The following is a 20,585-nucleotide window of genomic DNA, read 5'->3' as shown; positions in this document are numbered from 1 at the left end:
CTGCTGAGGCACCCATCAACACTGCTGAAGGAGGACCTCCCTGCTGAGGTACCCATCAACACTGCTGAAGGAGGACCTCCCTGCTGAGGCACCCATCAACACTGTTGGAAAAGGACCTCCCTGCTGAGGCACCCATCAACACTGCTGAAGGAGGACCTCCCTGCTGAGGCACCCATCAACACTGCTGAAAAAGGACCTCCCTGCTGAGGCACCCATCAACACTGCTGAAGGAGACCTCCCTGGTGAGGCACCCATCAACACTGCTGAAGGAGGACCTCCCTGCTGAGGCACCCATCAACACTGCTGAAGTTGGACCTCCCTGCTGAGGTACCCATCAACACTGCTGAAGGAGGACCTCCCTGCTGAGGCACCCATCAACACTGCTGAAAAAGGACCTCCCTGCTGAGGCACCCATCAACACTGCTGAAGGAGACCTCCCTGGTGAGGCACCCATCAACACTGCTGAAGGAGGACCTCCCTGCTGAGGCACCCATCAACACTGCTGAAGGAGGACCGCCCTGCTGAGGCACCCATCAACACTGCTGAAGGAGGACCTCCCTGCTGAGGCATCCATCAACGCTGCTGAAGAAGGACCTCCCTGCTGAGGCACCTATCAACACTGCTTAAGGAGGACCTCCCTACTGAGGCACCCATCAACACTGCTGAAGAAGGACCTCCCTGCTGAGCCACCTATTAACACTGCTGAAGGAGGAACTCCCTTCTGACGCACCCATCAACACTGCTGAAGAAGGACCTCCCTGCTGAGCCACCTATCAACACTGCTGAAGGAGTACCTCCCTGATGACGCACCCATCAACACTGCTGAAGGAGCACCTCCCTGCTGAGGCACCCATCAACACTGCTGAAGAAGGACCTCCCTGCTGAGGCACTCCTCAACACTGCTGAAGGAGCACCTCCCTGCTGAGGCATCCATCAACACTGCTGAAGAAGGACCTCCCTGCTGAGGCACCTGTCAACACTGCTGAAGGAGGACCTCCCTGCTGAGGCACTCCTCAACACTGCTGAAGGAGCACCTCCCTGCTGAGGCACCCATCAACACACTGCTGAAGGAGGACCTTCCTGCTGAGGCACTTCTCAACACTGCTTAAGGAGGACCTCCCTGCTGAGGCACTCCTCAACGCTGCTGAAGGAGCACCTTCCCGCTGAGGCACCCATCAACACTGCTGAAGGAGCACCTCCCTGCTGAGGCACCCATCAACACACTGCTGAAGGAGGACCTCCCTGCTGAGGCACTTCTCAACACTGCTTAAGGAGAACCTCCCTGCTGAGGCACTCCTCAACACTGCTGAAGGAGCACTTCCCTGCTGAGGCATCCACCAACACACTGCTGAAGAAGGACCTCCCTGCTGAGGCACCTGTCAACACTGCTGAAGGAGGACCTCCCTGCTGAGGCACCCATCAACACTGCTGAAGAAGGACCTCCCTGCTGAGGCACCCATCAACACTGCTGAAGGAGGACCTCCCTGCTGAGGCACCCAACAACACTGCTGAAGAAGGACCTCCCTGCTGAGGCACCCATCAACACTGCTGAAAAAAGACCTCCCTGCTGAGGCACCCATCAACACTGCTGAAGAAGGACCTCCCTGCTGAGCCACCTATCAACACTGCTGAAGGAGTACCTCCCTGATGACGCACCCATCAACACTGCTGAAGGAGCACCTCCCTGCTGAGGCACCCATCAACACTGCTGAAGAAGGACCTCCCTGCTGAGGCACTCCTCAACACTGCTGAAGGAGCACCTCCCTGCTGAGGCATCCATCAACACTGCTGAAGAAGGACCTCCCTGCTGAGGCACCTGTCAACACTGCTGAAGGAGGACCTCCCTGCTGAGGCACTCCTCAACACTGCTGAAGGAGCACCTCCCTGCTGAGGCACCCATCAACACACTGCTGAAGGAGGACCTTCCTGCTGAGGCACTTCTCAACACTGCTTAAGGAGGACCTCCCTGCTGAGGCACTCCTCAACGCTGCTGAAGGAGCACCTTCCCGCTGAGGCACCCATCAACACTGCTGAAGGAGCACCTCCCTGCTGAGGCACCCATCAACACTGCTGAAGGAGGACCTCCCTGCTGAGGCACCCAACAACACTGCTGAAGAAGGACCTCCCTTCTGAGGCACCCATCAACACTGCTGAAGAAGGACCTCCCTGCTGAGGCACCCATCAACACTGCTGAAGAAGGACCTCCCTGCTGAGGCACCCATCAACACTGCTGAAGAAGGACCTCCCTGCTGAGGCACCCATCAACACTGCTGAAAAAGGACCTCCCTGCTGAGGCACCCATCAACACTGCTGAAAAAGGACCTCCCTGCTGAGGCACCCATCAACACTGCTGAAGAAGGACCTCCCTGCTGAGGCACCCATCAACACTGCTGAAAACGGAATTCCCTGCTGAGGCACCCATCAACACTGCTGAAAAAGGACCTCCAAGCTGAGGCACCCATCAACACTGCTGAAGAAGGACCTCCCTGCTGAGGCACCCATCAACACTGCTGAAAAAGGACCTCCCTGCTGAGGCACCCATGAACACTGCTGAAAAAGGACCTCCCTGCTAAGGCACCCATCAACACTGCTGAAAAAGGACCTCCCTGCTGAGGCATCCATCAACACTGCTGAAAAAGGACCTCACTGCTGAGGCACCCATCAACACTGCTGAAAAAGGACCTCCCTGCTGAGGCACCCATCAACACTGCTGAAGGAGGACCTCCCTGCTGAGGTACCCATCAACACTGCTGAAGGAGGACCTCCCTGCTGAGGCACCCATCAACACTGTTGGAAAAGGACCTCCCTGCTGAGGCACCCATCAACACTGCTGAAGGAGGACCTCCCTGCTGAGGCACCCATCAACACTGCTGAAAAAGGACCTCCCTGCTGAGGCACCCATCAACACTGCTGAAGGAGACCTCCCTGGTGAGGCACCCATCAACACTGCTGAAGGAGGACCTCCCTGCTGAGGCACCCATCAACACTGCTGAAGTTGGACCTCCCTGCTGAGGTACCCATCAACACTGCTGAAGGAGGACCTCCCTGCTGAGGCACCCATCAACACTGTTGGAAAAGGACCTCCCTGCTGAGGCACCCATCAACACTGCTGAAAAAGGACCTCCCTGCTGAGGCACCCATCAACACTGCTGAAGGAGACCTCCCTGGTGAGGCACCCATCAACACTGCTGAAGGAGGACCTCCCTGCTGAGGCACCCATCAACACTGCTGAAGGAGGACCGCCCTGCTGAGGCACCCATCAACACTGCTGAAGGAGGACCTCCCTGCTGAGGCACCCATCAACGCTGCTGAAGAAGGACCTCCCTGCTGAGGCACCTATCAACACTGCTGAAGGAGGACCTCCCTACTGAGGCACCCATCAACACTGCTGAAGAAGGACCTCCCTGCTGAGACACCTATTAACACTGCTGAAGGAGGAACTCCCTTCTGACGCACCCATCAACACTGCTGAAGAAGGACCTCCCTGCTGAGCCACCTATCAACACTGCTGAAGGAGTACCTCCCTGATGACGCACCCATCAACACTGCTGAAGGAGCACCTCCCTGCTGAGGCACCCATCAACACTGCTGAAGAAGGACCTCCCTGCTGAGGCACTCCTCATCACTGCTGAAGGAGCACCTCCCTGCTGAGGCATCCATCAACACTGCTGAAGAAGGACCTCCCTGCTGAGGCACCTGTCAACACTGCTGAAGGAGGACCTCCCTGCTGAGGCACTCCTCAACACTGCTGAAGGAGCACCTCCCTGCTGAGGCACCCATCAACACACTGCTGAAGGAGGACCTTCCTGCTGAGGCACTTCTCAACACTGCTTAAGGAGGACCTCCCTGCTGAGGCACTCCTCAACGCTGCTGAAGGAGCACCTTCCCGCTGAGGCACCCATCAACACTGCTGAAGGAGCACCTCCCTGCTGAGGCACCCATCAACACACTGCTGAAGGAGGACCTCCCTGCTGAGGCACTTCTCAACACTGCTTAAGGAGAACCTCCCTGCTGAGGCACTCCTCAACACTGCTGAAGGAGCACTTCCCTGCTGAGGCATCCACCAACACACTGCTGAAGAAGGACCTCCCTGCTGAGGCACCTGTCAACACTGCTGAAGGAGGACCTCCCTGCTGAGGCACCCATAAACACTGCTGAAGAAGGACCTCCCTGCTGAGGCACCCATCAACACTGCTGAAGGAGGACCTCCCTGCTGAGGCACCCAACAACACTGCTGAAGAAGGACCTCCCTGCTGAGGCACCCATCAACACTGCTGAAAAAAGACCTCCCTGCTGAGGCACCCATCAACACTGCTGAAGAAGGACCTCCCTGCTGAGCCACCTATCAACACTGCTGAAGGAGTACCTCCCTGATGACGCACCCATCAACACTGCTGAAGGAGCACCTCCCTGCTGAGGCACCCATCAACACTGCTGAAGAAGGACCTCCCTGCTGAGGCACTCCTCAACACTGCTGAAGGAGCACCTCCCTGCTGAGGCATCCATCAACACTGCTGAAGAAGGACCTCCCTGCTGAGGCACCTGTCAACACTGCTGAAGGAGGACCTCCCTGCTGAGGCACTCCTCAACACTGCTGAAGGAGCACCTCCCTGCTGAGGCACCCATCAACACACTGCTGAAGGAGGACCTTCCTGCTGAGGCACTTCTCAACACTGCTTAAGGAGGACCTCCCTGCTGAGGCACTCCTCAACGCTGCTGAAGGAGCACCTTCCCGCTGAGGCACCCATCAACACTGCTGAAGGAGCACCTCCCTGCTGAGGCACCCATCAACACTGCTGAAGGAGGACCTCCCTGCTGAGGCACCCAACAACACTGCTGAAGAAGGACCTCCCTTCTGAGGCACCCATCAACACTGCTGAAGAAGGACCTCCCTGCTGAGGCACCCATCAACACTGCTGAAGAAGGACCTCCCTGCTGAGGCACCCATCAACACTGCTGAAAAAGGACCTCCCTGCTGAGGCACCCATCAACACTGCTGAAAAAGGACCTCCCTGCTGAGGCACCCATCAACACTGCTGAAGAAGGACCTCCCTGCTGAGGCACCCATCAACACTGCTGAAAACGGAATTCCCTGCTGAGGCACCCATCAACACTGCTGAAAAAGGACCTCCAAGCTGAGGCACCCATCAACACTGCTGAAGAAGGACCTCCCTGCTGAGGCACCCATCAACACTGCTGAAAAAGGACCTCCCTGCTGAGGCACCCATGAACACTGCTGAAAAAGGACCTCCCTGCTAAGGCACCCATCAACACTGCTGAAAAAGGACCTCCCTGCTGAGGCACCCATCAACACTGCTGAAAAAGGACCTCACTGCTGAGGCACCCATCAACACTGCTGAAAAAGGACCTCCCTGCTGAGGCACCCATCAACACTGCTGAAGGAGGACCTCCCTGCTGAGGTACCCATCAACACTGCTGAAGGAGGACCTCCCTGCTGAGGCACCCATCAACACTGTTGGAAAAGGACCTCCCTGCTGAGGCACCCATCAACACTGCTGAAGGAGGACCTCCCTGCTGAGGCACCCATCAACACTGCTGAAAAAGGACCTCCCTGCTGAGGCACCCATCAACACTGCTGAAGGAGACCTCCCTGGTGAGGCACCCATCAACACTGCTGAAGGAGGACCTCCCTGCTGAGGCACCCATCAACACTGCTGAAGGAGGACCTCCCTGCTGAGATACCCATCAACACTGCTGAAGGAGGACCTCCCTGCTGAGGCACCCATCAACACTGTTGGAAAAGGACCTCCCTGCTGAGGCACCCATCAACACTGCTGAAAAAGGACCTCCCTGCTGAGGCACCCATCAACACTGCTGAAGGAGACCTCCCTGGTGAGGCACCCATCAACACTGCTGAAGGAGGACCTCCCTGCTGAGGCACCCATCAACACTGCTGAAGGAGGACCGCCCTGCTGAGGCACCCATCAACACTGCTGAAGGAGGACCTCCCTGCTGAGGCACCCATCAACGCTGCTGAAGAAGGACCTCCCTGCTGAGGCACCTATCAACACTGCTGAAGGAGGACCTCCCTGCTGAGGCACCCATCAACACTGCTGAAGAAGGACCTCCCTGCTGAGCCACCTATTAACACTGCTGAAGGAGGAACTCCCTTCTGACGCACCCATCAACACTGCTGAAGAAGGACCTCCCTGCTGAGCCACCTATCAACACTGCTGAAGGAGTACCTCCCTGATGACGCACCCATCAACACTGCTGAAGGAGCACCTCCCTGCTGAGGCACCCATCAACACTGCTGAAGAAGGACCTCCCTGCTGAGGCACTCCTCAACACTGCTGAAGGAGCACCTCCCTGCTGAGGCATCCATCAACACTGCTGAAGAAGGACCTCCCTGCTGAGGCACCTGTCAACACTGCTGAAGGAGGACCTCCCTGCTGAGGCACTCCTCAACACTGCTGAAGGAGCACCTCCCTGCTGAGGCACCCATCAACACACTGCTGAAGGAGGACCTTCCTGCTGAGGCACTTCTCAACACTGCTTAAGGAGGACCTCCCTGCTGAGGCACTCCTCAACGCTGCTGAAGGAGCACCTTCCCGCTGAGGCACCCATCAACACTGCTGAAGGAGCACCTCCCTGCTGAGGCACCCATCAACACACTGCTGAAGGAGGACCTCCCTGCTGAGGCACTTCTCAACACTGCTTAAGGAGAACCTCCCTGCTGAGGCACTCCTCAACACTGCTGAAGGAGCACTTCCCTGCTGAGGCATCCACGAACACACTGCTGAAGAAGGACCTCCCTGCTGAGGCACCTGTCAACACTGCTGAAGGAGGACCTCCCTGCTGAGGCACTCCTCAACACTGCTGAAGGAGCACCTCCCTGCTGAGGCACCCATCAACACTGCTGAAGGAGCACCTCCCTGCTGAGGCACCCATCAACACACTGCTGAAGGAGGACCTCCCTGCTGAGGCACTTCTCAACTCTGCTTAAGGAGGACCTCCCTGCTGAGGCACTCCTCAACGCTGTTGCAGGAGCACCTTCCCGCTGAGGCACCCATCAACACTGCTGAAGGAGAACCTCCCTGCTGAGGCACTCCTCAACACTGCTGAAGAAGGACCTCCCTGCTGACGCACTCATCAACACTGCTGAAGGAGGACCTCCCTGATGACCCACCTATCAACACTGCTGAAGAAGGACCTCCCTGCTGAGGCATTTCTCAACACTGCTGAAGGAGGACCTCCCTGCTGAGGCACCTATGAACACACTGCTGAAGAAGGACCTCCCTGCTGAGGCATTTTTCAACACTGCCGAAGGAGGACCTCCCTGCTGAGGCACTCCTCAACACTGCTGAAGGAGGACCTCCCTGCTGATGCACCCATCAACACTGCTGAAGAAGGACCTCCCTGCTGAGGTACCTATCAACACTGCTGAAGAAGGACCTCCCTGCTGAGGCATTTCTCAACACTGCTGAATTCCTGCTGAGGCATCCATAACACTGCTAAAGAATGACCTTCCTGCTGAGGCACCTATTAACACACTGCTGAAGAAGGACCTCCCTGCTGAGGCACCCATCAACACTGCTGAAGAAGGACCTCCCTACTGAGGCATTTCTCAACACTGCTGAAGGAGGACCACCCTGCTGAGGCACCCATCAACACTGCTCAAGGAGAACCTCCCTGCTGAGGCATCCATCAACACTGCTGAAGGAGAACCTCCCTGCTGAGGCACCCATCAGCACTGCTGAAGGAGGACCTCTCTGCTGAGGCACCCATCAACCCTGCTGAGGGAGGACCACACTGCTGAGTTACCCATCAACACTGCTGAAGGAGGGGCCTACCTGCTGAGGTATCCCTCAACACATAGCTGAAGAAGGACATCCCTGCTGAGACACTCCTCAACACTGCTGAAGAAGGACCTCCTTGCTGAGGCACCCATCGACACTGCTGAAGAAGGACCTCCCTGCTGAGGCACCCATCATCACTGCTGAAGAAGGACCTCCCTGCTGAGGCACCCATCAACATTGCTGAAGGAGGACCTCCCTGCTGAGTCACCCAACAACACTGCTGACAGAGGACCTCCCTGTTGAGGCACCCATCAGCACTGCTGAAGGAGAACCTCCCTGCTGAGGCACCCATCAACATTGCTGAAGGAGGACCTCCTTGCAGAGGCACCCATCAACACTGCTGAAGAAGGACCTTCCTGCTGAGGCACTCCTCAACACTGCTGAAGAAGGACCTCCCTGTTGAGGCACCCATCAACACACTACTGAAGGAGGCATCAGTTTACAACAACGATGATTAAATTCAGTTATGAAATTCAGGGAGATGATCTTCGGTACTCACCACGGAAGGTCACTTTAATGAGTTTGCTGAAGAGTTCATGACCATGAATGTGGCCGCTGTGAGCCATGGCCTCACACATGCCCTCCACGCCCTCACAGCTCTCCTCCCACATAGCGTGGAGAGCGTAGGCGAAGGCGTACACAGAATCACGGACGAAATGCAGCCACTGTATCTGTCGGTATTGGCTCTTTTCCCTGTCAGAGCAGCAACAAATGACTTTGTTAGTGTCAGACATCTCAGTGGATCTTCATACAAGAAAAGTTGCTTGTCGATTAATTATTTTTTTGATTATGCTGAAACTAACCCGTTCTTGTGGTTCCAGTACTCGAGGAACCACGGGTTGCGGGTGTTGGTTTCGGGTGTGAGGCCGGCGAAGTACTCGTCGTAATCTGGAAGTGACTTGGCCAGCGGTTGCACAGCGATCGACCCCTCCGCCACATCTTCCACACCCTGCAACGTCACACTAACTTATCAGAACCCTTTCTAATATACCCATGTGTCAGCAAACCGAACATCAGATTTACTTAAGTCTACCCATAAAGTAACGTTCATACATGTGTTTTCTATAATATTAGTGATGTTCATTTTCTCTTAGCTTCTTTCTTCACGGGATAACTCAAAGAACTCCACAAGGAACTCGCTCCAGAAGAATAAGTAAGTAAGTAAGTAAGTTTATTCAGATATACACAAATACAGTTACATAGAATTATCATACATAGCAGCATATGTGTAGAGAACCTAGGATAACCCAAAAAAGTCAGACAGAGTGACTTATTTCCGTTGGGGTCCTTTTACCTTATTATTATAGTATAAAGGTTATAATATTTTCTTATTATTCTACAATGAAGATAACATCTTATTATAATACTAAAAAGACTATCTGCTACACCAAGGTCATTAAGACTATCTACAATACGAGGAATAAGGTAAAATTTACACGTATGTTAGCTAAAAAATAGAAAATCATTCCCCTCCCTTTTTGTAGCTACATTCATCAGACACCTTTTGGCAGTCTTCTTGAACTGGTTCATGCTATGACTGGCTTTGACATGTGCGGGTAGTCTGTTCCATTCCTTTATTGCTGTACAATAAAAGGTGTTTGAAGCCTGGCCACTGACTGTGGGTACTACAAAGTTGTGCTCTCTCCCCCTAGTACTATGATTGCTTTGGTTCCCAACCTTGACAAAATTGACAGCAAGATATTCTGGACATTGTTTGTGAGCAATTTTATAAACATGATTTAGCTTCAGTTGTTTTACTCTGTCTTCAACATTCAGCATATCCAACTGCTGTAATTCATCCTGGCCTACATGTTCTCTTGGTCCCAGCCCCAGGATGAATCTTACGATTTTGTTCTGGGTGATTTGCAGTCTATCTTTCAGCTTTTTTTGTCAAGGCAGAGTACCAAGAAGAGCAAGCGTAATCCATATGGCATTGTATAAGGGCTAGACATAGGGTCCTGCGAGCCTCAGTAGGTAGACACTGTGCTTGTCTATACAGGAACTTCAGTTTGGCATTCGCTTTCTTTACTACACTGTTCCCTATCAATTCTCCTGACATGCATGGGTCAAAGGGGATTCCCAAATATTTTACTGATGAAACCAAAGTGATGGGCTCCCCATTACATTGAACATTAAAATTATTTACCCTTCTCAGTTTATGTTTCGTGCCAAAGAGAATGGCTTCAGTTTTCCCTAGGTGTAATGATAGTTTGTTGTCTACTAACCATTTGCTGCAGGACTCCAGTTCCAGTGTTAAAACATTAGCAATATCTTGTGGGTCTTTACCTGACACTAACAGAGCACTGTTATCTGCATACAGTAGGAGTTTGCACTTGACACTGATAGGCATATCATTGACATAACATAAGAATAATAAGGGACCCAGAATACTACCTTGGGGAACTCCACATGTTATCGGCAGGGGTTCTGATTCTGTGTAAGTAAGTAAGTTTATTCAGGTATACACAAATACAGTTCCATAGATTATCATACATAGCAGCATATGTGTAGAGAACCTGGGATAACCTAAAAAAGTCAGACAGTGATTCTGTGGAAAAATATTGTATGTATTTTCCAGAAATTTAGTATTTATATGTAAATAGATGGCCGTACTGTATTTAATAATATTTATGTCATAGAAAACGGGAAGCCTGCGTCTGCGCAGACGAGACTCGCCATCTTGGTTTTGAATTGGATGCAACGTTAATATAAAAAGAGATAACATTTTATTATCATACTATTAAGACTATCTACAATACGAGGGTCATTACTAGGAATAAGGTAAAATTTACACGTATGTTAGCTAAAAAATAGAAAATCATTCCCCTCCCTTTCTGTAGCTACATTCATCAGTCACCTTTTGGCACTCTTCTTGAACTGGTTCATGCTATGACTGGCTTTGACATGTGCGGGTAGTCTGTTCCATTCCTTTATTGCTGTACAATAAAAGGTGTTTGAAGCCTGGCCACTGACTGTGGGTACTACAAAGTTGTGTTCTCTCCCCCTAGTACTATGATTGCTTTGGTTCCCAACCTTGACAAAATTGACAACAAGATATTCTGGACACTGTTTGTGAGCAATTTTATAAACATGATTTAGCTTCTGGAAGGGACTTCACAAGGTGTCCAGTGGCTCGGTTGATATCGCATTCAATTCACATACAAAGTGTCCGTGATCCGATCCCCGGCACAGATGGGAACGTTGGGTATATTAGCTTTCACCTGCTGTTCTTGTTCACCTAGCAATAAGTAGGTACCTGATTGTCAGTCGACAGTTGTGGGTGGTATCCTGGGGCTGGTGCCTGGTAGTATATCTAAGGACTCCACAAGGGACTCCTCAAATGACTACAGTGTCTAACACAATCACTGATATACACAATTCCTAACTGTTACATATATCCTTCCCTCCATCTCTCCTGCACCTCGGCCACCTCCGTCCATCTGTATATACCTTCCCCATCCTACGGGCTCTCCGATTATTAAACATATTTCGTGCACGCGATGATCTGAAATAAAACATCTGTGTGTGAAACTCCCTTGTTGTCCTGCTCTCGTGCATTTCGTTTAATTTTTCAACCATTATCTACCTCTGAGATCTTTCTTGCTTCCATCATTCTCTCACTGTTATAATAATAATAATAATAATAATAATAATAATAATAATAATAATAATAATAATAATAATAATAATAATAATAATAATAATAATATTTATTTCTATGCGACCCACACCAGTCGACTAACACTCACGTACCTACACGTACCTATTTTACAGATAGGTGAACATGGACAAAAAGTGTTTTAAGGAGACACGCCCTAATGCTTCCACCTCTAACGGGGATCGAACCACGGACCTCAGTATGTAAACTGAGTGCGCTACAAACCGAGCTACGGGACACCACCTAACAAAACGTGCATTTATGAACGACTGCAACATTAGTTATCCGACGTTTCCCAGCAAAGTCAAACACTGTGACTTTTCTCCACCAGGACTCTCTGGCTCATTTCCGCTGGGTTTCCCGGTCTGTGTCAGTTGTGGTCCTGGATTTCCACTTACACTGGGTTCTTACGGTAATGAGTATCGAGAGTATTATTACCTTAAGAGACGTCGAGCTCCAGCCATCGGATCCCAGCCACACGAAGCGTGAGTCACTACTTCTCAGCCTGGCTGTTCTCAGCAGTCTCTCAGCCACCGACCTCTCTGCGAACACCACCACCACTGTGGGAGAGATAACAATATTACACCACCACCACCACTGTGGGAGAGATAACAATATTACACCACCACCACCACTGTGGGAGAGATATAATATTACACCACCACCATCGGAAGAGACGATCACACTAACACCACCAGTGTTATAGAAACATCCACACTAAAACCACCAGTGTTGGAGAGACATGCCCTGTAACACCACCAGTATATTGGAGAGAGATTCACACATCACCACCATCTGTTTCCGAGAACCACCTTCAGCACGCACCTCTAGCATCTCTCTCCACCAGCTGGCTGACCACCTGCTGGTAGTCCTCGTCGGTGTGGGTCTGGGAGAGTCTGTGGTAGGGTCTGGCGAAGCACACGTCGTAGTCAGGAGCCCTGGTTAGCAGCTCTCTGCAGCCCTCCTCACCGTACTCCCCCTTGCTGCACACTACACTGGCGTACGTCCAGTCGAACTCCCTGCGTCAGGTAACACAATAAGTCATTAAGTAGCTTTACATACGTACAGGTACACATAAATACGGTAACATACTGTGGAGTATTCTAAGTAAGTAAGTTTACTCAGGTATACACAAATACAGTTACATAGAATTATCATACATAGCAGCATATGTGTAGAGAACCTGGGATAACCCAAAAAAGTCAAACAGAGTGACTTATTTCCACGAATCTAACTGGTTCTAGAACCTCGTTCGTTATGGCGTTCGTTCGTTATAAGGGGTATTGTGTTCCAGGCTCCCAAATACAACCATTTAACAATAAAAAAAATATAATATGTAACTTGTAAAAAAAAAGTGCATAAATATGCATTTAAACTCCTGAAATAAAGAAATTCAACAATACTTATAACAAAAAATAAATTAGTACAAAAAATAAATAAAAAAATACTATAGTTTACCCTCGCGTAGCGGTGAAATATTCTCTCAGTTCCATAAAGCGACATCTGTCACTGGTTCTGCAGACTGTTGTTCGAAATTATTTGTTGGTTCTGAGAACGTTATGTCGTGTTGATTTACCTTCCGTGTGTCACCTACGTAAGGGTGACCCCTAAAATGCAAAAGAAACACGTTCACCATCATTCATTTAGTCACTGTCTTGTCTGAAGCGTGGCGACATCACAGTTCAGGTGGCCTACTGAAACACTACATCCCCCGCATATCCTTCAGAGGGTAGGCGTTGTGCTCTTACTTGAGGATGCGCAGGATAGGTGTAAAGACTTACTTGAGGATGCGCAGGATAGGTGTCAAGACTTATTTGAGGATGTGCAGGATAGGTGTCAAGACTTACTTGAGGATGCGCAGGATAGGTGTCAAGACTTACTTGAGGATGCGCAGGATAGGTGTAAAGACTTACTTGAGGATGCGCAGGATAGCCTGAACTTGCGTGGAGTCGGAGGGGACGGTGCGCAGGAAGAACGGGTAGCGCTCACGGTCACTGAGGGATGCTGAGGTGCTCTGGTAGCTGATCTGTGGCATTTCTATCACCCTCAGCACACTGGCCATCTGAACCACCACGATTATTATTATTATTATCATCATAATCATCATCATCATTATATTCCATTAAACGTCAAACTCTTAAGGTTATTTAGTGAAGTCATGGAGGTTCGATCCTCCGCCTCCTGACTGTGGCCCAGACAGAGTCTAGTGAAAGTGTCGGTGAATCGAACACGAGGACTGCAGTAACAGACACAGACACAGACACAGACAGAGACACAGACACAGACAGTGAGAGACAGAAAACAAAGCAGTGCCACAGGACGAGACATAACTCGGGATTTTTGTTTTCAACGAAAGACGAACAAGAGAAGAAAATCATCCGTCGGGATCATCATGACAGGAATTCATTGCTTAGGCTTATGTTATATGTTATATGTTATATACAAGGGCAATGCGGGAAAAATATTACTTATGTGAAGGATTATATATATATATTTTTTTTTTTGAGGACAATCTCTAAATTTTGACTCAAGGAAAAGTGAAAAGGGCAGGACTGTAATTTTGAAAACAGGTTGGACCGTTATCTGACTGGAAATGTAGGACCTACCTAGCATGGGCCAGTAGACCTACCTGTAGTTCGGTCGCTAGCGCACTCAGCTCACACACTGAGGTCCGTGGTTCGATCCCCGGTACGTGTGGAAGCATTAGGACATGTTTCCATAAGACACCTACTGTCCCTGTTAACCTAACAGTAAAATAGGTACCTGAGTGTTAGTCGACTGGTGTGGGTCACATCCTGGGGACAAAATTGACCTAATTTGCTCGAAATGCTCTGCATAACCAGGGGCTTTCTATATAAATATGACATTGATTTCAGCTAGGCCCGTATACCTTGTATCATGTACTTAAAGAAATAAAGATTATTATTATTATTATTATTATTATTATTATTATTATTATTATTATTATTATTATTATTATTATTATTATTATTATTATTATTACCGTAGTGCTCCACTCTTTCTGTGACCTGAGGGAAGAATAGGAGTGACCTGCTGCCGACCTGTGACCTACCTGGACTGAGACAGAGGAGTGTTGACCACCGATAACGCCTACCACCTTGTCGAACTGACCGTCCCTGAAGGTGGGAGAGGATCCGTCCCCACAAGTGAACTCTGGTTTGTGGTGTTTGTTCTGACCTGCCAGGAAACCTGCGGCAAGAACCACCATGTATCAATGGTCACAGGCAACGAAGGCACCCTTGTATAAAGGGCCAGAAAGAAATAGGGAGGCAGCCTTATCCAGGATGACGTAAGATAAGGACGCCCTTATCTAGGTCACAAGGGCTACGGGGGATATTGTGGTACAAGGTCCTTGTGACAGAAACTACTGAATAAGGGAACAGAAGGTCAGAGTAGATCACAAAATTACTCAGTGCATCATTGTTCACCATACATTGTCACTGCATATATTCTACTCACCAAACATTGTCATTCAATACATTATAGCCATCATCATTATCATCCCTTCACTGAGAACAACAACTTATCCAGGTCTTCCTGAAGCGCTCTAGTGTCTTCATTCGAATTTATTTGACTGTCAGTTTCAGAGTCATTAGCAAAAGTATGTCGTCTATGTATATGGTGAACAACAAAGAGCTCAATACTGGTCCTTGTGGTACACCGCTCGTGATACGTCCCTACTCTGACTTCTCCCCATGTATGTAAACTCTGTTGAGGAAATAGACACATGTACAACACCTTGATATCGTTATTTGAAGATTTGTTGTCAGTACAGAGATGATATATGAAGACAGTAGAAGATGAGGTAATCAGTCCCTTAATCTTACAGAAATATGCACCGAACATAATGGAGGTTGTTGCCTAATTGGCATCCACACCTCCATCCAGGAGGAAATTCTGTGTAACGCTACTGTCTTCAACAGTCTCCTGTGTGGAACTTTATCAAAGGTCTTACTGAAGCCCGTATACACAACATCGTATTATTATCATTATCTACTGACTCGAATATCTTAGTGAAAGTCTGTAAATTCATGAGGCAGGAACGCCCCTTGGAAAGAGCATTCCGAAGTTTGAAAATAAAGTTATATCTGTCAGTGTGGCTCCGATTTGCTTCTACGGTTATTGATTCTAACAATTTTCCCACAATGGAGGTTAAGGTGAATAGTCTATATTTCGAAAGTAAGGATCTATTTCCCGCTTTGTAGAGAGGCATCACAATTGTCACTTTCCACTTATGAGTTACGATGCCACTTTGTAATGAACTGTTGCGTAGATCAGCTCAATGTTTGTAACTTCCTCCTAACATTTCTTTAGAGCCCTTGAAAGTAGTTCATCATCAGGGCTCGGTGATTTGTCTCGTTTTAATTTATGAACATAGTTGTCTGAGAACCATCTCACTAGTCACTTTCATCACCAGGAACTTATTTTCATCCTGACCTAACTTATTTGTTTTTGGATTTTAGCTATCATCTTCCTACGGGAAAACGCGAAGGAAATAAGTGTTGAAGATTATAAATATTACTTTGCCACTGAAGGTAAGATGACCTCAGCAACTTTCAGCTTCCCTTCCTCCTGATCTTACTCCCATGTACACGAAAAAAATATTTTGGGTTGGTCTTCGATTCCCATGCGTCTTTAGTTTCATAATCTTTATTTTGGTTCATCTTATTCCATTTTTTTTCGTTTCTCTCTGTAATTAAACATATTGATTCATTAATTGTATCTCTTCTCTTTCAATTCGCTTGTAACTGCCACTCTGTGAGATATTGTAATTTATTGTGCATGCATTTAGCGCCATTTTTTGTTGAGGGGTGCCTCGTATGAGAGGAGAGAGAGGTGCCTCGTATGAGAGGAGAGAGAGGTGCCTCGTATGAGAGGAGAGAGAGGTGCCTCGTATGAGAGGAGAGAGAGGTGCCTCGTATGAGAGGAGAGGGGGGTGCCTCGTATGAGAGGAGAGAGAGGTGCCTCGTATGAGAGGAGAGGGGGGTGCCTCGTATGAGAGGAGAGAGAGGTGCCTCGTATGAGAGGAGAGGGGGGTGCCTCGTATGAGAGGAGAGAGGGGTGCCTCGTATGAGAGGAGAGGGGGGTGCCTCGTATGAGAGGAGAGAGAGGTGCCTCGTATGAGAGGAGAGGGGGGTGCCTCGTATGAGAGGAGAGAGAGGTGCCTCGTATGAGAGGAGAGGGGGGTGCCTCGTATGAGAGGAGAGAGGGGTGCCTCGTATGAGAGGAGAGAGAGGTGCCTCGTATGAGAGGAGAGAGAGGTGCCTCGTATGAGAGGAAAGAGAGGTGCCTCGTATGAGAGGAGAGAGAGGTGCCTCGTATGAGAGGAGAGAGAGGTGCCTCGTATGAGAGGAGAGAGGGGTGCCTCGTATGAGAGGAGAGAGAGGTGCCTCGTATGAGAGGAGAGAGAGGTGCCTCGTATGAGAGGAGAGAGAGGTGCCTCGTATGAGAGGAGAGAGAGGTGCCTCGTATGAGAGGAGAGAGAGGTGCCTCGTATGAGAGGAGAGAGGGGTGCCTCGTATGAGAGGAGAGAGAGGTGCCTCGTATGAGAGGAGAGAGAGGTGCCTCGTATGAGAGGAGAGAGAGGTGCCTCGTATGAGAGGAGAGAGAGGTGCCTCGTATGAGAGGAGAGAGAGGTGCCTCGTATGAGAGGAGAGAGGGGTGCCTCGTATGAAAGGAGAGAGAGGTGCCTCGTATGAGAGGAGAGAGAGGTGCCTCGTATGAGAGGAGAGAGAGGTGCCTCGTATGAGAGGAGAGAGAGGTGCCTCGTATGAGAGGAGAGAGAGGGGCCTCGTATGAGAGGAGAGAGAGGTGCCTCGTATGAGAGGAGAGAGAGGTGCCTCGTATGAGAGGAGAGAGAGGTGCCTCGTATGAGAGGAGAGAGAGGTGCCTCGTATGAGAGGAGAGAGAGGTGCCTCGTATGAGAGGAGAGAGGGGTGCCTCGTATGAGAGGAGAGAGAGGTGCCTCGTATGAGAGGAGAGAGAGGTGCCTCGTATGAGAGGAGAGAGAGGTGCCTCGTATGAGAGGAGAGAGAGGTGCCTCGTATGAGAGGAGAGAGGGGTGCCTCGTATGAGAGGAGAGAGAGGTGCCTCGTATGAGAGGAGAGAGAGGTGCCTCGTATGAGAGGAGAGAGAGGTGCCTCGTATGAGAGGAGAGAGAGGTGCCTCGTATGAGAGGAGAGAGGGGTGCCTCGTATGAGAGGAGAGAGAGGTGCCTCGTATGAGAGGAGAGAGAGGGTGCCTCGTATGAGAGGAGAGAGGGGTGCCTCGTATGAGAGGAGAGAGAGGTGCCTCGTATGAGAGGAGAGAGAGGTGCCTCGTATGAGAGGAGAGAGAGGTGCCTCGTATGAGAGGAGAGAGGGGTGCCTCGTATGAGAGGAGAGAGGGGTGCCTCGTATGAGAGGAGAGAGGGGTGCCTCGTATGAGAGGAGAGAGGGGTGCCTCGTATGAGAGGAGAGAGGGGTGCCTCGTATGAGAGGAGAGAGGGGTGCCTCGTATGAGAGGAGAGAGGGGTGCCTCGTATGAGAGGAGAGAGGGGTGCCTCGTATGAGAGGAGAGAGGGGTGCCTCGTATGAGAGGAGAGAGGGGTGCCTCGTATGAGAGGAGAGAGGGGTGCCTCGTATGAGAGGAGAGAGGGGTGCCTCGTATGAGAGGAGAGAGGGGTGCCTCGTATGAGAGGAGAGAGGGGTGCCTCGTATGAGAGGAGAGAGGGGTGCCTCGTATGAGAGGAGAGAGGGGTGCCTCGTATGAGAGGAGAGAGGGGTGCCTCGTATGAGAGGAGAGAGGGGTGCCTCGTATGAGAGGAGAGAGGGGTGCCTCGTATGAGAGGAGAGAGGGGTGCCTCGTATGAGAGGAGAGAGGGGTGCCTCGTATGAGAGGAGAGAGGGGTGCCTCGTATGAGAGGAGAGAGGGGTGCCTCGTATGAGAGGAGAGAGGGGTGCCTCGTATGAGAGGAGAGAGGGGTGCCTCGTATGAGAGGAGAGAGGGGTGCCTCGTATGAGAGGAGAGAGGGGTGCCTCGTATGAGAGGAGAGAGGGGTGCCTCGTATGAGAGGAGAGAGGGGTGCCTCGTATGAGAGGAGAGAGAGGTGCCTCGTATGAGAGGAGAGAGGGGTGCCTCGTGGGAGAGGAGAGAGGAGAGGGTGCCTCGTATGAGAGGAGAGAGGGGTGCCTCGTATGAGAGGAGAGAGAGGTGCCTCGTATGAGAGGAGAGAGAGGTGCCTCGTATGAGAGGAGAGAGGGGTGCCTCGTATGAGAGGAGAGAGGAGTGCCTCGTATGAGAGGAGAGAGGTGCCTCGTATGAGAGGAGAGAGAGGTGCCTCGTATGAGAGGAGAGAGAGGTGCCTCGTATGAGAGGAGAGAGGGGTGCCTCGTATGAGAGGAGAGAGAGGTGCCTCGTATGAGAGGAGAGAGGGGTGCCTCGTATGAGAGGAGAGAGAGGTGCCTCGTATGAGAGGAGAGAGGGGTGCCTCGTATGAGAGGAGAGAGAGGTGCCTCGTATGAGAGGAGAGAGGGGTGCCTCGTATGAGAGGAGAGAGGGGTGCCTCGTATGAGAGGAGAGAGGGGTGCCTCGTATGAGAGAGAGAGAGGGGTGCCTCGTATGAGAGGAGAGAGAGGTGCCTCGTATGAGAGGAGAGAGAGGTGCCTCGTATGAGAGGAGAGAGAGGTGCCTCGTATGAGAGGAGAGAGGGGTGCCTCGTATGAGAGGAGAGAGGGGTGCCTCGTATGAGAGGAGAGAGAGGTGCCTCGTATGAGAGGAGAGAGGGGTGCCTCGTATGAGAGGAGAGAGAGGTGCCTCGTATGAGAGGAGAGAGGGGTGCCTCGTATGAGAGGAGAGAGAGGAACCTCGTATGAGAGGAGAGAGGGGTGCCTCGTATGAGAGGAGAGAGGGGTGCCTCGTATGAGAGGGAGAGAGAGGTGCCTCGTATGAGAGGAGAGAGAGGTGCCTCGTATGAGAGGAGAGAGGGGTGCCTCGTATGAGAGGAGAGAGGAGTGCCTCGTATGAGAGGAGAGAGGTGCCTCGTATGAGAGGAGAGAGAGGTGCCTCGTATGAGAGGAGAGAGAGGTGCCTCGTATGAGAGGAGAGAGGGGTGCCTCGTATGAGAGGAGAGAGGGGTGCCTCGTATGAGAGGAGAGAGAGGTGCCTCGTATGAGAGGAGAGAGGTGCCTCGTATGAGAGGAGAGAGAGGTGCCTCGTATGAGAGGAGAGAGAGGTGCCTCGTATGAGAGGAGAGAGGGGTGCCTCGTATGAGAGGAGAGAGAGGTGCCTCGTATGAGAGGAGAGAGGGGTGCCTCGTATGAGAGGAGAGAGAGGTGCCTCGTATGAGAGGAGAGAGGGGTGCCTCGTATGAGAGGAGAGAGAGGTGCCTCGTATGAGAGGAGAGAGGGGTGCCTCGTATGAGAGGAGAGAGGGGTGCCTCGTATGAGAGGAGAGAGGGGTGCCTCGTATGAGAGGAGAGAGAGGTGCCTCGTATGAGAGGAGAGAGAGGTGCCTCGTATGAGAGGAGAGAGGGGTGCCTCGTATGAGAGGAGAGAGGGGTGCCTCGTATGAGAGGAGAGAGGGGTGCCTCGTATGAGAGGAGAGAGAGGTGCCTCGTATGAGAGGAGAGAGAGGTGCCTCGTATGAGAGGAGAGAGAGGTGCCTCGTATGAGAGGAGAGAGAGGTGCCTCGTATGAGAGGAGAGAGAGGTGCCTCGTATGAGAGGAGAGAGAGGTGCCTCGTATGAGAGGAGAGAGGGGTGCCTCGTATGAGAGGAGAGAGAGGTGCCTCGTATGAGAGGAGAGAGGGGTGCCTCGTATGAGAGGAGAGAGGGGTGCCTCGTATGAGAGGAGAGAGGGGTGCCTCGTATGAGAGGAGAGAGAGGTGCCTCGTATGAGAGGAGAGAGAGGTGCCTCGTATGAGAGGAGAGAGAGGTGCCTCGTATGAGAGGAGAGAGGGGTGCCTCGTATGAGAGGAGAGAGGGGTGCCTCGTATGAGAGGAGAGAGGGGTGCCTCGTATGAGAGGAGAGAGAGGTGCCTCGTATGAGAGGAGAGAGAGGTGCCTCGTATGAGAGGAGAGAGAGGTGCCTCGTATGAGAGGAGAGAGA

General features: G+C 51.1%; 1 protein-coding gene across 2 annotated transcripts in view; it reads right to left on the bottom strand.

The window, feature by feature from the left end:
* The window catches only part of LOC128688348 (metabotropic glutamate receptor 3), a 63,954-nt gene that overhangs the window by 16,875 nt on the left and 26,494 nt on the right, over window positions 1–20,585 (bottom strand). The window contains exons 3-8 of one of the 2 annotated variants that reach the window (XM_070086705.1): window positions 14,552–14,688; window positions 13,392–13,540; window positions 12,304–12,497; window positions 11,917–12,038; window positions 8,624–8,769; window positions 8,320–8,513 (exon numbers count right to left, since the gene is read on the bottom strand). In XM_070086705.1, coding sequence (XP_069942806.1) covers window positions 8,320–8,513; window positions 8,624–8,769; window positions 11,917–12,038; window positions 12,304–12,497; window positions 13,392–13,540; window positions 14,552–14,688 — 942 coding nt within the window. The remainder of the gene's footprint in view (window positions 1–8,319; window positions 8,514–8,623; window positions 8,770–11,916; window positions 12,039–12,303; window positions 12,498–13,391; window positions 13,541–14,551; window positions 14,689–20,585) is intronic. The other variant, XM_070086706.1, reaches the window with a different exon arrangement.

The sequence above is a fragment of the Cherax quadricarinatus genome, chromosome 19, assembly GCF_038502225.1.
Source record: "Cherax quadricarinatus isolate ZL_2023a chromosome 19, ASM3850222v1, whole genome shotgun sequence".
Taxonomy (NCBI): domain Eukaryota; kingdom Metazoa; phylum Arthropoda; class Malacostraca; order Decapoda; family Parastacidae; genus Cherax; species Cherax quadricarinatus.
The sequence above is the reverse complement of the archived record's forward strand: the minus strand, read 5'-3'. Positions and strand labels throughout refer to the sequence as shown.